Source organism: Notolabrus celidotus, chromosome 5, assembly GCF_009762535.1.
Source record: "Notolabrus celidotus isolate fNotCel1 chromosome 5, fNotCel1.pri, whole genome shotgun sequence".
In the NCBI taxonomy this organism is placed as follows: Eukaryota; Metazoa; Chordata; class Actinopteri; order Labriformes; family Labridae; genus Notolabrus; species Notolabrus celidotus.
In genome coordinates this window covers 27,655,373-27,674,085 of record NC_048276.1, presented here as the reverse complement: position 1 = coordinate 27,674,085, position 18,713 = coordinate 27,655,373, and the positions used below count along the sequence as shown (strand labels likewise).

General features: G+C 42.1%; 1 protein-coding gene across 1 annotated transcript; it reads left to right on the top strand.

Annotated features, from left to right (window-relative positions):
• Nucleotides 1–6,984: 6,984 nt before the first annotated feature.
• Nucleotides 6,985–13,532, top strand: pwwp2a (PWWP domain containing 2A). Its single transcript, XM_034683088.1, is given in 3 exon segments — nt 6,985–7,895; nt 10,472–11,868; nt 11,871–13,532. Coding segments are annotated over 3 exon segments (2,664 nt in total). The 5' UTR covers nt 6,985–7,041; the 3' UTR covers nt 12,284–13,532.
• Nucleotides 13,533–18,713: the final 5,181 nt, after the last annotated feature.

The window sequence follows — 18,713 nt, the reverse complement described above, 5'->3', positions numbered from 1 at the left end:
ATCTTGGGATGTGAAACCACATGGACTCAGGCTGGGACAAACAGGCTTTTATCCAATTTATTTTAGAGGTACCAGCCATTGATTCAAAATAATGGCTCTAACCCCCCCATTATCATACTCTTTTACAAGTTGTGAACTTTTAATGTAATGAGTTTTATTTCTCTATAAGAATTGGAAAATAATTTAATTGGCTTTATTAATATTGTTGTGAGAAACATGCAAGGAGTGGCAAGGGTAGATTCATTTAGAAATACCTTCTGTTTTTGATAAAAATGACTCTACCAAAGATAGTAAGGTCTCTGGTTAACCAATGACTTAGAGATTTCTTCATATCAGCTATACGGTTTGTTATGTTTAAATCCTCTCTTCTAATTACATTTTTGGATATTGTTTTTACCAAATATTTAACTTCATATACCACTTACATTGAAGTATTAGTTTATTCATGACTTATATGAATTGGAAGTAGCTCACATTTTTTATGTTTAGTGACAATCCTGAAGCATTTGAAAAAGAAGAAACTGTATCAAGAGTTTTAGACACCATTGATTTATCTCTTAGGAAAATAGATGTTTCATCTGCAACCTTACTTATTTTAAATTCCCTGTTGAAGATTGTTATACCTTTTATATCCACGTTATTTTTAATAAGGATGGTTAGTAGCTGAGTTGCTAAGATGAAAAGTTTCGGAGTGATAGGACAACCTTGACGAATACCTCGTAATACCTCAAACCTGGTGGTCACACCAGGGTTCAGAGAAACACAGCTGTTAATATCATTATAAAACATCTTTACTGCAAAACTTTTCATCAAAACCCAAAAAGTGTAAGACTTCTAAGAGGAAATACTGCTCAACACTGTTGGATGCTTTATAAAAGTCCAGAAATAACACAGCTTTCTTTATCAATGTATTCTCTGCAGTCTAACATATCAAGTATCAGCCTGGTGTTGTTGTGGATATTTATTCCCTTTACAAAAGCAGACTGACATTCATCACTATTTTTGATAAATTATCTTCTAGTCTGTAAGAATATACATGTTCTAAAATGTTTATAATCATTACATACTAATGTTACTGGCCTCCAGATATCCACTATAAGTTTATCCTTATTTGGCTTTGGGATCAAGGTGATATTTCCCTGTTTCATAGTAGGAGACAGGTGTCCATTTGAGATACATTCCATACATGCATTGTAAAGCAGCTCTCTGATATCCTTCCAAAAGAATAAGTAAAATTCTACTGTTCACCCGTCTATTCCAGGTGATTTTCCCTTAGACATCCGCAAGATTGCACTATTTAACTCCTTGATTCTCAGTTTATCCTCCATTAATTGTTAAAGTCATTATCTATTGTTAAATTACATTCTCTAATTTTCTCAAAAAATAAGAGACAATTCTCTTTTGAGAAATTGGATTTAAACAAGTTCTTATAAAAATCTCGAATTTCTTCATTGCCATTACCTTCATTATCTATATAAACATCTTTAACAAGTAACGTTTTGCCTTTGTTTTTCCAAATGAAAGAAGTATGAAGAATTTTTTCATCTTCCTCAAGCCATTTAGCTCTTGATCTAACAAAAGGTCCTTTTGCGTTTTCTAAATAAAAGTTATCTTACTCAGTTTGAAGGCTGTTCAATTTGATAAGTTCCTCCATTGGTAAATCAGGTTTATGACATAATAGATTAATCTCTTTTATTAAACAGTTTTTTTTTGTTTTCTCAGTCTATTGACATGTTTGCCTATTTTAATTGCAGATTCCTTTGATTTAAATTTAAACCATTCCCATCTGCTCAAAGGTGTCGATTTCAGAGATTTCTCGAACCAATTCTTTAATTTCTTTGCAAAAGTCAGTATTTTCTAGAAGATTATTATTAAATTTCCATAAAGGTTTAAGTTTAGACTTAGAATTATTAAAAGTGATAAACAGAGTGACCACACAGTGGTTGGTTAAAGGTGATCCTGAGATTTCACATTTATATACATTATCGATTAAGCTGTTTGAGATTAACCAGTAATTTAACTTGAGCACTGACCATTTTTAGCAGGATTAAACCATGGTTATTGAGTAATATTTGGATTTTTCATTCTCCAGCAGTCAGTAAGATTCAATACAGAGATAAGTTTAGTTATGGTTTCTTCATAATAATGACATTTCCCTCTCGAAGGAAGACAATCTAACCAGAGGTCAGGAACCAAATCAAAATCACCTCCCATTAGGATTTTATAAGTCAAATAAGATTAGATTAAATTAAATTAAATTAAATTAAATTAAATTAAATTAAATTGAATTGAATTGAATTGAATTGAATTGAATTGAATTGAATTAAGTTCAGTTCAATTCAATTCAATTCAATTCAATTCAATTCAATTCAATTCAATTCAAAATACACTATTTATCCCCAGGGGGCAATTAAAAGGCCAGAGAGCAGTGGTTTAAGAACAAGGTTAGGTCAATAACTGCACAGCAGCAATACTGCATATACATTATCACGTTCACACAAACGTACATCCATATATCCCAAAATATAAATTGAAAATTAAAATTGAAAAAGAAGTGTGGGAAATGTGCCATGGTTGTCGTTGGATGGAGAATAAATTAACTGAGGTAAACATATTTAACAACAGAAAGAATAAGGGAGTAATACTGGGTGGGTAAAGGGGTCGAATGAACACAGTGCATCAAGAAATAAAGTACAACTGGAAAAAAAAATATGTAAACAGTGTGTAAAAATAATAATAATAATAATAATAATACTGAATAAATAAAGTGGGTTAAGTGGTCACAGAACAGAAATACACAGTAAATAAAATAACAGCTGAATGAGGTAACTTATATTGGGTGAATAAAGTGGTTGTAGTGCATGGTAGCAGATTGTGCAATTAAAAGTTACCATCCAATCCACAGCCATCCTTCTCAGGTGTGAAAGGAATATTTGTTATGTGTTTTTTTTTATTATATCCATATACAAATATAATTGACATAATTAAACTCTATTACTACCATTAGAAGTATGGATTCTGTCCATCAGAATCACGTATGTGGTCAATTATCTTACCAGAAAAGCTGTTGAACAAAATCATCACTCCAGCTGAATGTGAAGTTCCATGACTGAAGAGAACAGAGTCCCCATTGCTGCTTCCAAAACTTTGAGTGTTTCCACTGAATGAGTCTCTTGCAAGAAAATTATATCAACCTTTTGCTCCTTACAGAAAATAAAAGTTGCCTTACGTTTCACGTTATTTTTCAGCCCCCATGTATTTAAAGAAATTAAAGATAAAATTTAGAAAATTAAATTACCTTTGGAAAAGCGCTTGGAATATAATGAGTAGCATTTGTCCTCTAATGAATTCTTTTAAACATTTTGTGAAAACAATCATCACAAACTGAACTGTACATCAAATGATTAACTAAAACATGTATCAGGACACATGTAAAACCTGGGGTGGCAGTAGCTCAGCCCATAGGGACTTGGCTTGAGAACCAAAGGGTCACCGGTTCGAGTCCCAGTATGGACAAAGTTTGGCAAGTGGACTGGTGGCTGGAGAGGTGCTGGTTCACTTGCCTGGGCACTGCCGAGGTGCCCTTGAGCAAGGCACCAAACCCCTAACTGCTCGGGGAGCGCTGGTTGTCGGCAGTATCCTCACTCTGACATCTCTCCCTAAGCATGTTCACTGCATGTGTGTGCATTTGTATGTATATAAAAACCCAAATTGAATTGATTGATTAATAAAGTACCTTTCTTTCTTTCTTATGACGTTGTTTATTATGGGTCTACCTGTTGGTTGTTAATCAGTGCAAAGCCTTCTGTCAGAAGTGCTCGTTTCCCTTTTCTCCTTGCCTCTTGCACCAGTGGCCACAGCCTGTCTTCTTTAGAAAGTCTTCCATGAAGCGTATATGCATCTCACTATACACCCTCGCTTCTCAATTCAATTCAATTCAATTTGCTTTATTGGCATGAACAAAGACATGTTGTTGCCAAAGCACATAAGATTCATACACATACATTACGTATATATTCATTACATATTATATTCATTACATATTATATTCATTACATATATATTCATTACATATATATTCATTACATATTATATTCATTACATATATATTCATTATATACATATTTTATACACATTAATGAACAATGGTGTCATCCATACAGCATATCTCAATGTCCTCACAAAATCAAATATTATGGGATGGTGCGTCCCTCAGGCTGTGACAGGCAGACACATATTTAGCAGCCAGAGGAGCTGCTGACCCTTCCCCCTGGAGAACTGACAGTTTCTCTTCTGGGGTTAATGTTGGGAAGATTGTTACTATTTTAGTAATTTCCCTGTAGTGGGAATCTCTTAGTAAAGAGAACTTGCTACAGTGGAGGAGGAAGTGCATCTCTGTCTCTATGTCCCCTGTAGAGCAGTGGGCACATAGACGCTCCTCTCTGGGCAGCCATGTCTGCCTGTGTCTCCCTGTCTCTACAGCTAGCTGGTGGTCACTCAGCCTGTATTTGGTCAGGATACATCTTTGTTTTGTATCTCTAACACTGCACAGATATTCAGATAATTTATAATCAGGGTTTAGGGTCAAATAACATTTCATTCTACATTCTCTCTATCTTTTCCAAACATCATCTCGGACAGTCCTCATCCCAAACTAGATGGTGGATGCCCTTTGTTGGTGGTAGCTGCGTCGTTTTTCCTTCCTAGTCAGTGGACAGTGTCCACCGTCTCTGACACCGCCACCACTCTCGTGAGGATCCCAATGATGGGTAATCCAGTCAGTCTCAGATTCGATTTTCTTTTATAACTGGCATGCTCCTGACAGTCATTTTTAAGGGAATTTGTTTTTTTTTTGTGTCATTGCTTCTTTTTCCAGGCACAACCATCTCTTCTTTGTTCTCTGTTATGGCCTTTCTATTTGCTACGATACGTTTTTCAAAGTTTTTTAGAATCACTGTCTGTTTGTCAATCTTTCGGCTTTTTGGGGTAGCTTTCTCCTGCAACCCTTAGAGTCTAGGGTAGACCACTTCTATGTCTTCAATGTCACTCTCATCACACGCCTCTTGGAGGACTTTTAAGCTGTAGTCATGGTCAGTCATGTTTGCAAGTTACCCGTTCTTCAGATGTCCCTTGGATCACAAAAAAAGTATACAATTTGTGATGCAATCGAGAGCCAAAGGACAGCGTTTTAGACTTAAAGCTGCTGTTGGTAGGAATGGTGTTTTTCTGCTGGGTTTGAAGCAAAGATCATAATGCCCATCTGTACTCATCGGTAAGTGGAGTAATTTGAGACTATTGTGAAATCTCTGGGTTTTCCAATGCCTTTGTATCAAGCAATGTTATTATTCCCCTCATTCTCGTTATGACGGATCAATCATAGCTAATCTCCAATCCTCTGTCTTGATTGGTTAAGGGGCGGCCCCTAATACGTCCTCCGATTGGTTATGAGTCCGGCACTATCATGAATGCACATGCCGATCTGTGTTGGGGGGCTAAGAGGAAATCTGGTTGGGAGGGTTAGTGTTGACATTCAAAGACCCTCTCTCTGAACAGATGTTTACTCTGTGACTACCAACAGCAGCTTTAAAGGTGACATATCACGCTTTTTTCATCAATATATATTGGTGTAAGAGGTCCCCAAAACCAATCTTTAAAGTTTATGCTCAAAAAAACACTTTGAAATCAGATTTTGGCATGCCTGAAGAACCCTCTTCTTCAGTCCTCCTCAGAACACTCTGTTTTCTCTCTGACCACGCCCCCTCAGGAAGGTTGATCTAATGTTTACATGTTGGCTGAATATACACGGCTGCTCACAGATAGCGTTACTTCAACCCTCTGAATCTGATCCAGAATCTGATCCTGACGGAGAGGCGCCTGTAGCAGGACCTTTCTGAAGGATTGGTCACAGATTTAGTGTTTCTTGTTGTTTTATTTATCAGTATGTCGACGTGTGTCTTGGTACACAGCTACGAACATGTAGCTATGTGGCTATGCTAACTAGCGCTAGCACTTATCCATGACAAATAAAAATCATTCACTAGATCTTCAAATCTGCAGAAGTGGGGAGTAAAACCAACCTTTGTGTTTATTAACAGCCTACAACTAGCATGCCTCCCTCCTAAGCTCCTTGTTAGCACACATGTGTGCAGGTAATGAAAAACGGGGGAGGGATTCAGTATTATTTTATACAGTCTATGGGCTGAACAAGCTCCGAGCTCTGACTCCGTGACAGACCGGATATTGTTGTTACGTAACAAAAACACGGAAGTCTGAAACGGCTCGTTTCACACATTTACAGAAAGGTGTAGAAATCAAAACAGGGGCAGAATGGATTTTTTTCATTCTCGGGGCGTTTGTAGACATGCCAGGGAAACATATTTCAGGTAGAGAACCATTAAAAAGTCAATTTTGCATGATATGTCACCTTTAAACTAAAAAAGGGTTGTTGCACTTGTGGTTATCGTAGTTCTAGGACTAAAAGTCCTTGTTTCTGCTAAGCCTGCAAGAAAGTTGCCTCTCACTCCGCTATCTTGGATCCTCACGACATTATCTCAACCTCTGAAACATCAAAACATCACACACGCACACACTCTCTTTCCCACACATGTGCGAGCACACACACACGCACACTAACACAAAAACACTCACACACACATTGGGAGAACAGCATTAAAATTCAGTTTAATGTCATTATTTTATTATAATCTTCATTACATCAGTTTGAGCTGCTTTAAACCCCGATCAGCAGTTAATCAATCTAATATTGATTAATAAAATATTGATCAGTCGGGTGTAATTACTTAGGTATTGATTGTTCGGGTTCATCTGTTACTCCTGAGGTTTTCCTGCTTGGAAAGGTTAACTCCCCCTAGTGGCGGAGGACTCGCGCCCTAAAGCCTCAAACATATCTGTCCAATCAGAGACGACGCTCTCCTGTTTACTATGAGTGGCAGGAGTAGCAGCCACTCACAGTGCGCGTGCGCAGCTCGCAGTGCTCTGGGGGGCGGGGCCAGCCGCTGCTCGGCAGCACAGCGGAAGAAAATGGCGGCCGTGGCTGCAGAGCCAGGAGCTGCGGCGGGTCCTACAACAACAATACCTGCGGGGACGGACGGAGAGGGCCCTCTAGAACCCGGCCAGCTCGGTACCGCACTACTAGGACGCCCGGAAGAAGGCTATGGGGTACGTGAATCTGGCCCGGCTGAGGAGCTGGTCGTGCCTCGGGTGGACGATGGTGGGGACGAGGAGGAGCGCCGCCATGTCAGGCCGGAGCTGCAGCCCGCGGCGGGAAGGGAGCTCTCTGATACAGAGGACCTGATCCAGAACGTCCCGGGGGACCGGGTCGGCACGGACCAGTTTTCTCTCGGATTACCGGGAGACCCAGAGGGCGGCGGGAACGTCTCCTGTAGCCTCCTGGTAGACCCACAGCCCTCTGCCGTATTCCTGCACTCATTCCCGGCCCCGCCGCCCGTTACTGAGGCCGGACTGTCGCTGCAGGAACCGGCGGAACCGACTACCAACGGGACCTCGAACCGGGCCGAGGTCGCAGGGCGGGACAGGGGCTACAAGACCCTGGTCCAACCCGAGCCTAGGCCCGGATCCGTTGAGAACGTGGTGCTGTCGGTCCCGGACTGTCCGAACCCGGAGCCGGGGTCCGAGGAGCTGCTGTGCCGCGGCCTGCAGGACTCCTCCTCGCCCTGTCGGTCCCCCAGCACCTCCCAGACCGAGACCAGACCAGAACCTGGTCCCTGTGTTCCACAGCTCGGCTCCGTGCAGGACCTGAGTCCCGGGTCTGAGGTTCGGGTCTCCCTGGACCACGTGATCGATGACGCGCTGGTGGTGTCGTTCCGGTTGGGGGAAAAGGTGTTCTCCGGGGTTCTGATGGACGTTTCAAAACGGTAAACTTTATTAAAACACGCATGACGTCAACACCTGCTGATCTGAACACACACACACACACACACACACACACACACACACACACACACACACCTGAGCTCTGTACCTGGAGCGGCCTCGGGGTTAACTCTGTCCTCAGGACCATGAAGGTGGTTCACGTCTTACTGGAGTAGATCACCATGGTAACAGATGCTGAACACCTGACCTGCTCCAGGGCAGGTAACATCAGAGATCATCCTCTGGAAGACTCCGCCCACTGACTAATCAGAGCGCAGGTCACAGCTCTGAGGAAGAGAGACAGGTGTATGATATTTAATGTATTCATTCTGATGTACTGACACTGCCCTGCAGTTCTGGAGCAGGATTGGAGCAGACTGAAGCCCTGTGTCCGCTATGTCTTTTATGTTGTAGTCTGACCGAGCCCCCGGCTGTGTCACTGAGCCCTCACCCTGAGAGTCAGCACAGGAAGACTTCTCTGTTTGAGGTTTGCTTTTAAAGAAAAATGACGAACAACAAGAACTCTGTTCTGTAGTTTACAAAGCCCCACAAAGCAACAAGTCTCATTTGTGAGAGAGTTTGTTCACTGAACTTTATTTTAAAAATATGCTGAAGCCACAGGTTCAGCTACACGTCTTATTTCAGAATTTTATGAACCGATTAAAAGCTAAAAATACAGCTTGCTTGAATGTGTAAAACAAAGCTGCTGTTGTTTCTGTTTGTTATGCTGCTTGAAACAGGGTCTTTACTCAAACTCAAGTAAACTTTGGCAGCTTTGTTCAGCTCATTTCAGGCAGTGCAGCCGCATTTAGCTTTTTGTATATGGACCTCTACCTTTATCCAGATCTGTGGGTTAAATGTGTCTTTAATGAGTGTAAAGACATCTAACTTTTTTCTCTGTTTGTTTGTGAGCTGTGCAGAGTTGACACGCTGAGTGTTCTTCAGCTTGGTGATCTACAAATTAAGTCTTCATGCTTCTAGAAACATACCCATTGACTAGTGTATGGACCTCTCTGGTCCAGATGTGGCACACGCACAGCCTCTCCTTCTGTCGTCTCCATCCACGCCTGCTTGTGTGTAGGGGGTCGGTCACTCAGTAATGCCGTAACATTACAGTAAACTCTTTTTTAGAAAGGGATGTTTTCCTTCTGCTCAATCATAATAGATAGGACTGCTCAGGACGATATATGTAGGTCTGTCCGAACCAAGACAAGATGACTACAACAGTACCTTTACTGACAGTGGTGAAAGAAGAGAGTAAAGAAAGAGAGGATCAGTAAGGGATAATGTATGGTTAGCAGGTGGTTGTGTTATGGAGAACCCAGCAGGGTGAGTCGAGACCCAAACACTAAAGGTGCATTTCGACCAAGAGTTCTGGGGTCTTTCATCCCCAGAACTACTTCACCCTGAACTAAAAGGTTCTGTGCCCCCCATTGTTGTCTGCGTGTCGACCGCGGGGCCGAAGCCCAGGGTAGATTGTGCAAACCAGGCCAGTGACGCATGGAGAAAAAACAAAGTAAATGCACTACACCACCAGACCAGTAGAGGGCAGTAAGTCAAAGACGAATGCCATTCATCAAAGATGACACCACAGAAGAAGACGGCCCGGCAGGTATCACAACAGTTAGCCTGTTAGCATGGAAGAGGCTCATCTCGCGCTGTTTTAGATGGTGCTATATTTCATCACAGATAGATTAACGGAATCAGAACGTGAGAAGAGATAAGCGCGAGTAGCAAAGACGTTTCAACACGGCTTTAAAATTATTTTTACTCTAAAAGCCGTGGAAGAGATCGGCCGGTGTTTTGGTTTAAACAGCGACCCTGTTAACTGCTGACTTTCAGCCGGATGCATCCCTCATAAACGTCTTTGGACAATCATTAAATATCTGATGAGGATATTTAATCTTAAAACTCCCTATGTGTTTCAACAGCTGTGTAAACTCCACAAACACTGTTACATTCAGCTGAAGGTCTCCAGTTTACAGGGTCACTTTTAAAACCGTAACACCGGGAGAGACGCATTTGCGGTGGGCTGAGAGAAGACTACTTTTACACGCTGCTAAATCAAGAGAATCACAGCTTCTTCTTTTGAAAAGTACACACACATACAGAAAAAGATAGAAGAAAGTAAAGAAAGAAAAATCAAGTAAATAGCAGGTGTGTATGATGTTGTTGTGGACGACGGGCAGAATAAACACTCCGGTTCTTTCCCCTGTAACTTGTTCCTGTTCTCATTTTCTTCTCGCACAACCAGCTCAGTAACTCTTAGTTGTAAATACATGGAAAACTCTTGCTGTGGAGTATTGGCCAATCAGAGTCAAGAATTAAACACAGCCAACAACTTTAATAACTAAATCATGGATTATCTGTTAAACAGTCAGGACACAGCTCTTATTCAACAAGTTTGACATCAGCTAACATCTGTTAGAATAAGGCCATTTTGTCATTCTGAAAACCAGATTTTTAAAAAACTTTTGTTATTTAAAAAAAAATAATTTGAGTCCTTAAAATGTTCAACCTTTTTGTCTGTGTGTGTGTTTGTGTGTGTTTGTATGTTTTTGTGTGTTTTTGTGTGTAGGTTTGGACCGTACGGTATTCCAATCACTATGTTTCCCAGACGAGATGACAGAAGTCGACCTCAGCTCTCTGTGCCGTCGCTGCCGATTGCCAATGACGACCGTTCCACCAAACAGGAAGAGGTCAGCCCTGCCACTACGCCCCCTCCTCACCCATGGACCTCCAAGCCACCGCCACTTTTTCAGGAGGGGGCGCCATATCCCCCTCCTCTGTTCATCAGGGACACGTACAACCAGGCTTTACCTCAGCCGCTGCCACGCAAGATCAAGAGGCCGAAGCGGCGCTATCGCTGTGAGGAACCAACCTCCATCATGAATGCCATCAAGCTCCGTCCCCGCCAGGTGCTCTGTGACAAGTGCAAAGGTGTGGTGGCATCAGGTGGGCACAGGGAGGCAAGGAGGGGTACAATTGACCTGAGAGGCGAGGAGGCATCCCGGCGGAGGAGACAAACAGAGGCACCGATGTCCTCAGAGGTGAAACGATTGAGGAGTGATGACAAAGGAGGACGTCCAGCCCCAGACCGCCGCTCATCATCAGGGATACGGCTGTCATCCACATCCACATCCTCATCCTCATCTCGCCGTGTGCTGAAGGGCATGGCCTCATCTTCGTCCAGCCGCATGTGTCTGAACTCTAAGAAGGTTCTGAACAAACGTACTGCCATGGACCGCTCCAAAGCTTGCCCCGTCCTCAACAAGCTGCCCACACCTCAACGCCAACCCAAAGACCAGAACCAGGGTCAGACTCAGAACCAGAGCCAGGACCAGGACCAGGACTGCACCAAGGCTGTGACCAGAGCTGCTGCCCTTCAGAACCACAAACAGAAGGTCCACTTCACACGCCGCCTGCAGAACCTGGGTGGCACTCCTGCCAACTCGCCGCTCCCACCCAGAATGCGCATAAAACCACAAAGGTACCGTACTGACGAGGGCCAGGATCCGCCCTCCTCCCCTCCTAAACAGAGTGTTCGCACATCACCTCCCAAACCTGCTCTAAACTCCGCCCCCACAGCCTTAACTACCACCCACACCCCTTCCACACCATCATGCCCCCCCCCTAAGTATGTTTCCATGGAGACACATGGCCTCAACCTCCCTGAGGAGAAGGAGGCAGAACAGGTAAGAGGTGGAGATGAAGGGCAGGTGGAGGAGCCTCCCCCTCCCTCCTCCTCCTCCTCCCTGGACTCCTGCCACTCAGAGTGCAGCTCGACAGAGACCTTTGACCTCCCACCCCCAGGAGACCCGCCCTCCTCTTCCTCCTCTTCCTCCTCCTCCTCCCTTTTGGGTCCTCAGTGCCCCTCCTCTTCCTCCCCTGCTGCCCCTCTTCTCAGGGCTGAGTGTGAGGAGACGCAGGCCGGCGGTGATGAGGAGGATGAGGAGGGTGGTGAACTGAAAAGGCGTAGAAATCATCCACGTCCTCCTCCTCCTCCTCGTCTTCATCGTCCTCCTCCGTCTTCTCGAAGCTTGTGTCCAAGTGGTCACTCCCTGACGGCCGTATCGTGTGTGTTGGCGACATCGTCTGGGCCAAGATCTACGGCTTCCCCTGGTGGCCGGCGCGTATCCTTGGAATCACGGTGGCGAGGCGCGGCGACACGGGGCTGGCAGTGCGGCAGGAGGCGCGGGTCTCCTGGTTCGGCTCACCCACTACTTCCTTTCTGCCGCTCGGCCAGCTGTCTCCCTTCCTGGAAAGCTTCCAGTCTCGCTTTGACAGGAAGAGGAAGGGGCCGTACCGCCGGGCCATTGCCGAGGCTGCTAGTGCAGCCAAACAGCTTACACCAGAAGTCCGAGCACTGCTCACACAGTTTGAGACGTAGCATTGGCTTTCACTGCTAGCAACTCCCTATCCTACCCCCTCCAGATAAGTCCCGTCCCCATCAGACAAGCCCCACCCCTTTTCCTAGATTGATACTTGTCTGTCAGAGACTGATGCAGATATACAGACATTGTTTCTGTCTCCTGTTCTGATCTTCCTGTTTTGAGGAAGGGGCAGAGCTTCTGAGTTACCCGTCAGTGTTCAGGGGGGCAGTGGGCGGGGCTTAGTTTAAAGTAGGTGTCAGCCAGCAACAGCTGTTCCCTCACCGTTACGTTATTATTAACCATAATACACTCCCATCAGTTTACTGACATTGATGATGTCATAACAATGTCATCAGACCACACCTACAGTAAACTGAAGGTGTTCATCAGACTGTGCAGAGTGCATCGTGGGAAATGTAGGATCCACTTTCTCTGCATAATTCCTCTGACAGTTGATTGGCTGACAGTGCTGATAGATCTTGCTGTCACATCGACATCATTAATTAAAAAATAAGAATTTATGCTTTACTAGAGCAAATCAATGCTAAGCTAGGCTTACCATTGCTGTCAGCCATATTATTTCTCTCATTGAGCATAATCTTTAAAACTACCGTTCTGTGGTCCTCAATATTTGTGTTTTGGCACGTCTCTTAAAAATGTCTGTGTTTATTTTTTGTTTTTGTGTTGCGGTGACCTGGAACGCTGACTGGCTGACGTGTCACTTCTCATTTGTACTTTGGGTACTGTCGAAGGACAAAGTTTGGTTTGCTTCTCGATTAAAATAAGAAACTGTGAAAATCATATTGTTGTCTAAACTGAAGCTTGAGTCCTACACAGGGCCCAGATATGGTCACGTGATTGTCAGGTGATAGTCGTGACCATCACGTGATGGTCGTGATCATGTTTGACAGCAGATTATACTCTGATCAGTTATTCAGATTTTTAACTGAAGCTCAAAGATGTTTTAATGCGATGTCTCACTCTGTCAGAGACTTTTAAGCCTCAGTTTGTCGACATGATGCTGACAGGTAGGACAGGTAGGAAACACTGACTGTTAGACAGCTGCTCTGCTCTCATGATTATGATGGTGATGAAGGTGATTTTCCCTCTCTGCTGTTTGTAGTTTCAGCTGTCAGACTCTTTTTACCGTCTGTTTGCAGATCAGAGATCCTGAACTAAAGCTGTTTGGACAAAATAATGGTCTGACCTGTGTACATGTTCTTTTTTCTCATGTTTTAAATCTATTAAAAAAACTGTCAAACTTTTCTCTGAATCGTCATCATTTAAACTTTTCTTCTTCTGTGGGGGGTTCAGTCAGAGTCACAATGGTGCTTTTGCTCGGTGGCACACAGGCTGTCAGATTTTCTCACCTGCAAACAGATGTTTGGTAAATGGGTCCTCAAGCTGTTTTTATCCAGAAATTGGCAGCAATTAAATGTTTTTATCGTCAGACCTGGACTGAGATTTGGAACATTCAGACTGACGCTGGATGAGTTGGTCAGCTTTAAACTGAATCGTTAGAAATATATATTTGGAAAAAAAAAAAAAAAAAAAAAAAAAAATATATATATATATATATATATATATATATATATATATATAATTATTAACTGGCTCTCATATAATCATTTAACACAACATGCTGCTGATTTTGGGTAAAAACACCTCAGATGTCAAGAGTGGGAAAATACCAGCTGGTACTGACTACTGAAATCTAATGTCAGGTATTTATTCAGGTACCATCTAAATACTGGAGTACAATTTCAGGTACCAACTAAGCACTGATGTATACAATCAAGTTCCGACTATTTACTGAAATACAAATAATTAAGGCATTGACCGAACATAAAAATAAAAGGTACTGGTCAAGTACAACTAACTAATTACTGAAATATGAGGACCTGACTACTTACTTGGCAATTTATCAGAGGCCTGACCAAAAACTGAAACAGTGAGTCAGGCTGACTAATATTGAATCATATACACAGTTACTGGCAAATACTGGAATGTATTATTAGTTACTGACTAAATACTGGAATGTATTAGTAAGTACTGGAATATATCAGTAGGTTCTGACTAAATACTGGAATGTATTATTAGGTACTCTCTGAATACTTTAATATATTATTAAGTACTAACTGGTGAAAAATATTTAACATTAATGAAGACAATATTCAATATTTGGCTGTGCAGAAGACCAAAGTTAGAATTCTACAACTTATGCTTGGTGGGTAAAAACTGCCTCTGTATACCTTTGTCATTGTACACAGTGTACTGTGGGAGAGTTTAGGCTAGATGATCCAACTATTGACCAGAATCCAGATACTTCTCGGGTAAAAGTGTTCATAGTGAAAAAGTGCCTTACAGATTTAAACGCACACCCTTCATACTAGAATGCGATTATCTGATGAATTAGTTGAAAGAGAGAATCATTTTGCGTAAAAGTAGTGACTACAATGACTGTAACTCAACTAAGATAGGACCAAAAGGTTTGACTAGACCAAAACTAGATGGATAAATACTGGAAAATTCACCTGTGAAGACGGATTAAAATAGTCAACAGCTGATAGCTATACTATATATACATATTGAAATATTACACTTACACTTTGCAAACTTTAAACTTAAATGCAAATAATCCATAACAGCTGTTTTTAGCAGACCACATCAGACAAGACAACATTACTATAATTTATAATTCAACTTTCATTGATGCATTATTTAATATTGATCGGAACAAAAAACAGCTGATTATCTATCTAAAGCCTGTTTGTCATGTGACCTCCATGTGATGACATCATCAGACTCCTCCTCAATCAATGGCGAGATCAGTGTGATTTGGGTCAGACAAATCAGTGTTTCCGAGAGATGTACGTGAATGTCTGCTCAGATCCAAACGACTCGGAAACTGAAGAGAGAATCTGGTGCAGACATGACGACATATTCACTGTCATCATGGCAGCAAACAATGTTTTGTTAATGTAGGGAAATATTTTATTAATTCACGTATTGCACATCAACATAATGCATTGTTAATTTTTTCAGAGCGTACACATTGTTGTGAGAAACTAACTCAGAAACTGGGACCATCCGAGGAGCACATGAATGCAGCATTATGACCATGACTGATAACATCATCAGTGACACATCTCTCTCTCTCTCTTTCTGCAGCACGACTCTGAAGAGCTGCTGACATTGAGAATCCTACTCCCTGATTGGCCGAGAGGCGGTGGGCGGAGTCAGGCCAGCTGACTGCCGATGGACATAAATTATCAATAATTGAAGAGTTTATATTTATACTGACAAGGAAACGCATCAATCAGATTTAATATGATCATTAAACGTTTCCATGGATACCAGGCTCAGATCAGTGACATCACATGTTTTTATATGCATCATCCAATCAGCAATCAGATGTTTGTTCATGTTTCTTTACTTCTCTGACAGAACAAGGGTTCTTCTGCAGGGGGCAGACTCACAGCTCTGTTAAACAGACTGAACTATTGCACCCGAACACATCGTGTACCGCATTACACAGTAATACTTTAGCACATGTGGTCATGAGGCTCCGCCCTATCTATATATCTGTCAGGGCATGTAGGTCTAGCTTAGATATAGAACAATGGCATTCAGTGGAGGAAGACTGTTCTACCACTAGGGGGCAGTCTGTGGTTCAGTGTCTTGCCGAAGGACACTTTGGCATGTGTACAGCGGGAGTTTCAAATCCCAAACCCTTTGGTTGAGAGATGACCGACTACCTGTGTGCCTCAGCCATCCTGAACAGGCTGTTTGACACACCTGTATGACAGGTCCCTGGAGTTTTAGAAAACTAACTAATTTACATTAGAAACGGGTCCTTCATTTACATATAAGATACCTTAGAGACACTGAACACAGGAAGATCATACTTGAATCAACATATGTTCTTTGATCAGTAAAATGATGTACGCATATAAATTATGACTGTATTATGTTTTATGTACAACCCTTGTTTGTTTTCCATCTGAGGGGATGCTTTCAGGTGTTAGTTTACACACAGACACCAGCCGGGCAGAGAGAAGTGCAGACAGGTCGTCTGGAGGCCTGATAGGGCAATCACAAAAGAGAAAACATTTCCCAAAATCATCATAGTTCATCTGCAGCCAACAGGATTTAAAAACTTTTTGCAACAAAAGTTTAGACTCAGATGACAAGCTCAGCCAGTCACTTCCTTTACCAAAACTGTCCTGGACAGAACTTCAGAATAAAAGCGTTGTATGGAAAGGAGAAGAGTCTCTTCACAGAAAAAAAGAACAGTGTGCTTTTGCTTTGAAATGCATTATTATTATTTTTTTTTAATTGGGGATTTTCATGACTAACAAATAAGTAAAAGGACAGTTAACAAAGTTACACACAACACATGACAAAGAACAGCAGCAACATTAACAGCAAGTATACAGATAGGGTGCTGACGGCATGCAATCAATGTAATGATGACTGATGTAAGTTGTGTCTTCAATTATAGTGTTTCTGTCAAATCATGAAGTTAATGTTCAGAAACTTTAAGAGTGGCTGGGAACAGGAAAGGAAAAAAAAAATTGGGGCAATTGGATAATTGACAATTCAAAACTGAACAAGAAAGAGATATGTGTGTGTATATATACATATATCCACATACATAAATGCATATTTAAACAAACATATGTGTATGTATACACACACATATATACACATATATACATACACATACACATATGCGTACATGTACACACATGAATGAATACACACATGTACAAACACGTACACAAATGCACCTTATACACATGAACATACACATACACACACTTAACCTGCATAGAAATTAATAAAGCAATATACATAAAGCAATGGTATTAATAACAATTATAATGATGAAAAAAAAATATATATATATATTTAAATACAAAGACTTAAAGGTGACAGATCATGCAAAATCGACTTTTTAATGGTTCTCTACCTGAAATATGTTTCCCTGGCATGTCTACAATTCCCCCGAGAATGAAAAAAATCCATTCTTCCCCTGTTCTGATTTCTCCACCTTTCTGTAAATGTGTGTGAAACGAGCCGTTTCAGACTTCTGTGTTTTTGTTACGTCACAACAATATCCGGTCTGTCATGGAGTCAGAGCTCGGAGCTTGTTCAGCCCATAGACTGTATAAAATACAACTCAACTCCTCTGTTTTTCATTCCCTGCACACACGTGTACCATAGACTGTAAAAAATATGGACGTAGTATCCGTGACGTCACCCATCTGTTTCTGAAGAGCTGTTTTGAGACCAATTGGCTGCGGCAGCCATATTGCTTCTGTCGAGCCAGTGTGACGTAAAGAGGCGGGCTTTGAGCCTCCTAGCCAACAGCTGCAGTGTTCCCACAGGCAGCTGTACCTCTCATTGGAAGACTGGTAATCTCAATATCTTTGAAATTGCCGAATTAGAAAATAATTCATCCCCCTCACAGTGAGAGGACGTCGAGAAATTAGCTATTCAGACTACACTCATCTTTTGTACCAGGCTGTAAACATGTTTATTAATGCTGCAAAGATTGTCTTTTCCCCATTAATGTGTATGTGACTTGACAGCCTCAAGCGGATCCTCGATGAACTGCAGCTTTTAACACTTCCGCATTGACTCATATTTGTAGACCGGAGGCTGCCGCTTGATGTGTACTAACAAGGAGCTTAGGAGGGAGGCATGCTAGTTGTATGCTGTCTTAATAAACACAAAGGTCGGTTTTACTCCCCACATCTGCAGATTTGAAGATCTAGTGGAGGATTTTTATTTGTCATCGAAAAGTGCTAGTGCTAGTTAGCATGGCCACATAGCTACATGGCGTAGCTGTAGTAGCTGTAGTAGTAGCTGTAGCTGTAGCTGTAGCTGTAGCTGTGTACCAAGACACATGTCTACATACTGACAAATAAAACAACAAGTAACACAGAATCTGTGACCAATCCTTCAGAAAGGTCCTGCTGCCTTTCTGGCAGAGGTTGGTTTTACTCCCCACGTCTGCAGATTTGAAGATCTAGTGGATGATTTTTACTTATCATGGATAAGTGCTAGCGCTAGTTAGCATAGCCACATAGCTACATGTTCGTAGCTGTGTACCAAGACACACGTTGACATACTGACAAATAAAACAACAAGAAATGCTAAATCTGTGACCAATCGTTCAGAAAGGTCCTGCTGCAGGCGCCTCTCCGTCAGGATCAGATTCTGGATCAGATTCAGAGGGTTGAAGTAACGCGATCTGTGAGCAGCCGTGTATATTCAGCCAACATGTAAACATTAGATCAACGTGCTGGAGAGCCGAGGGGAAATCCACTTCCTGAGGGGGCGTGGTCAGAGGGAAAACAGAGTGTTCTGAGGAGGACTGAAGAAGAGGGGTTTTCAGGCATGCCAAAATCTGATTTCAAAGTGTTTTTTTGAGCATAA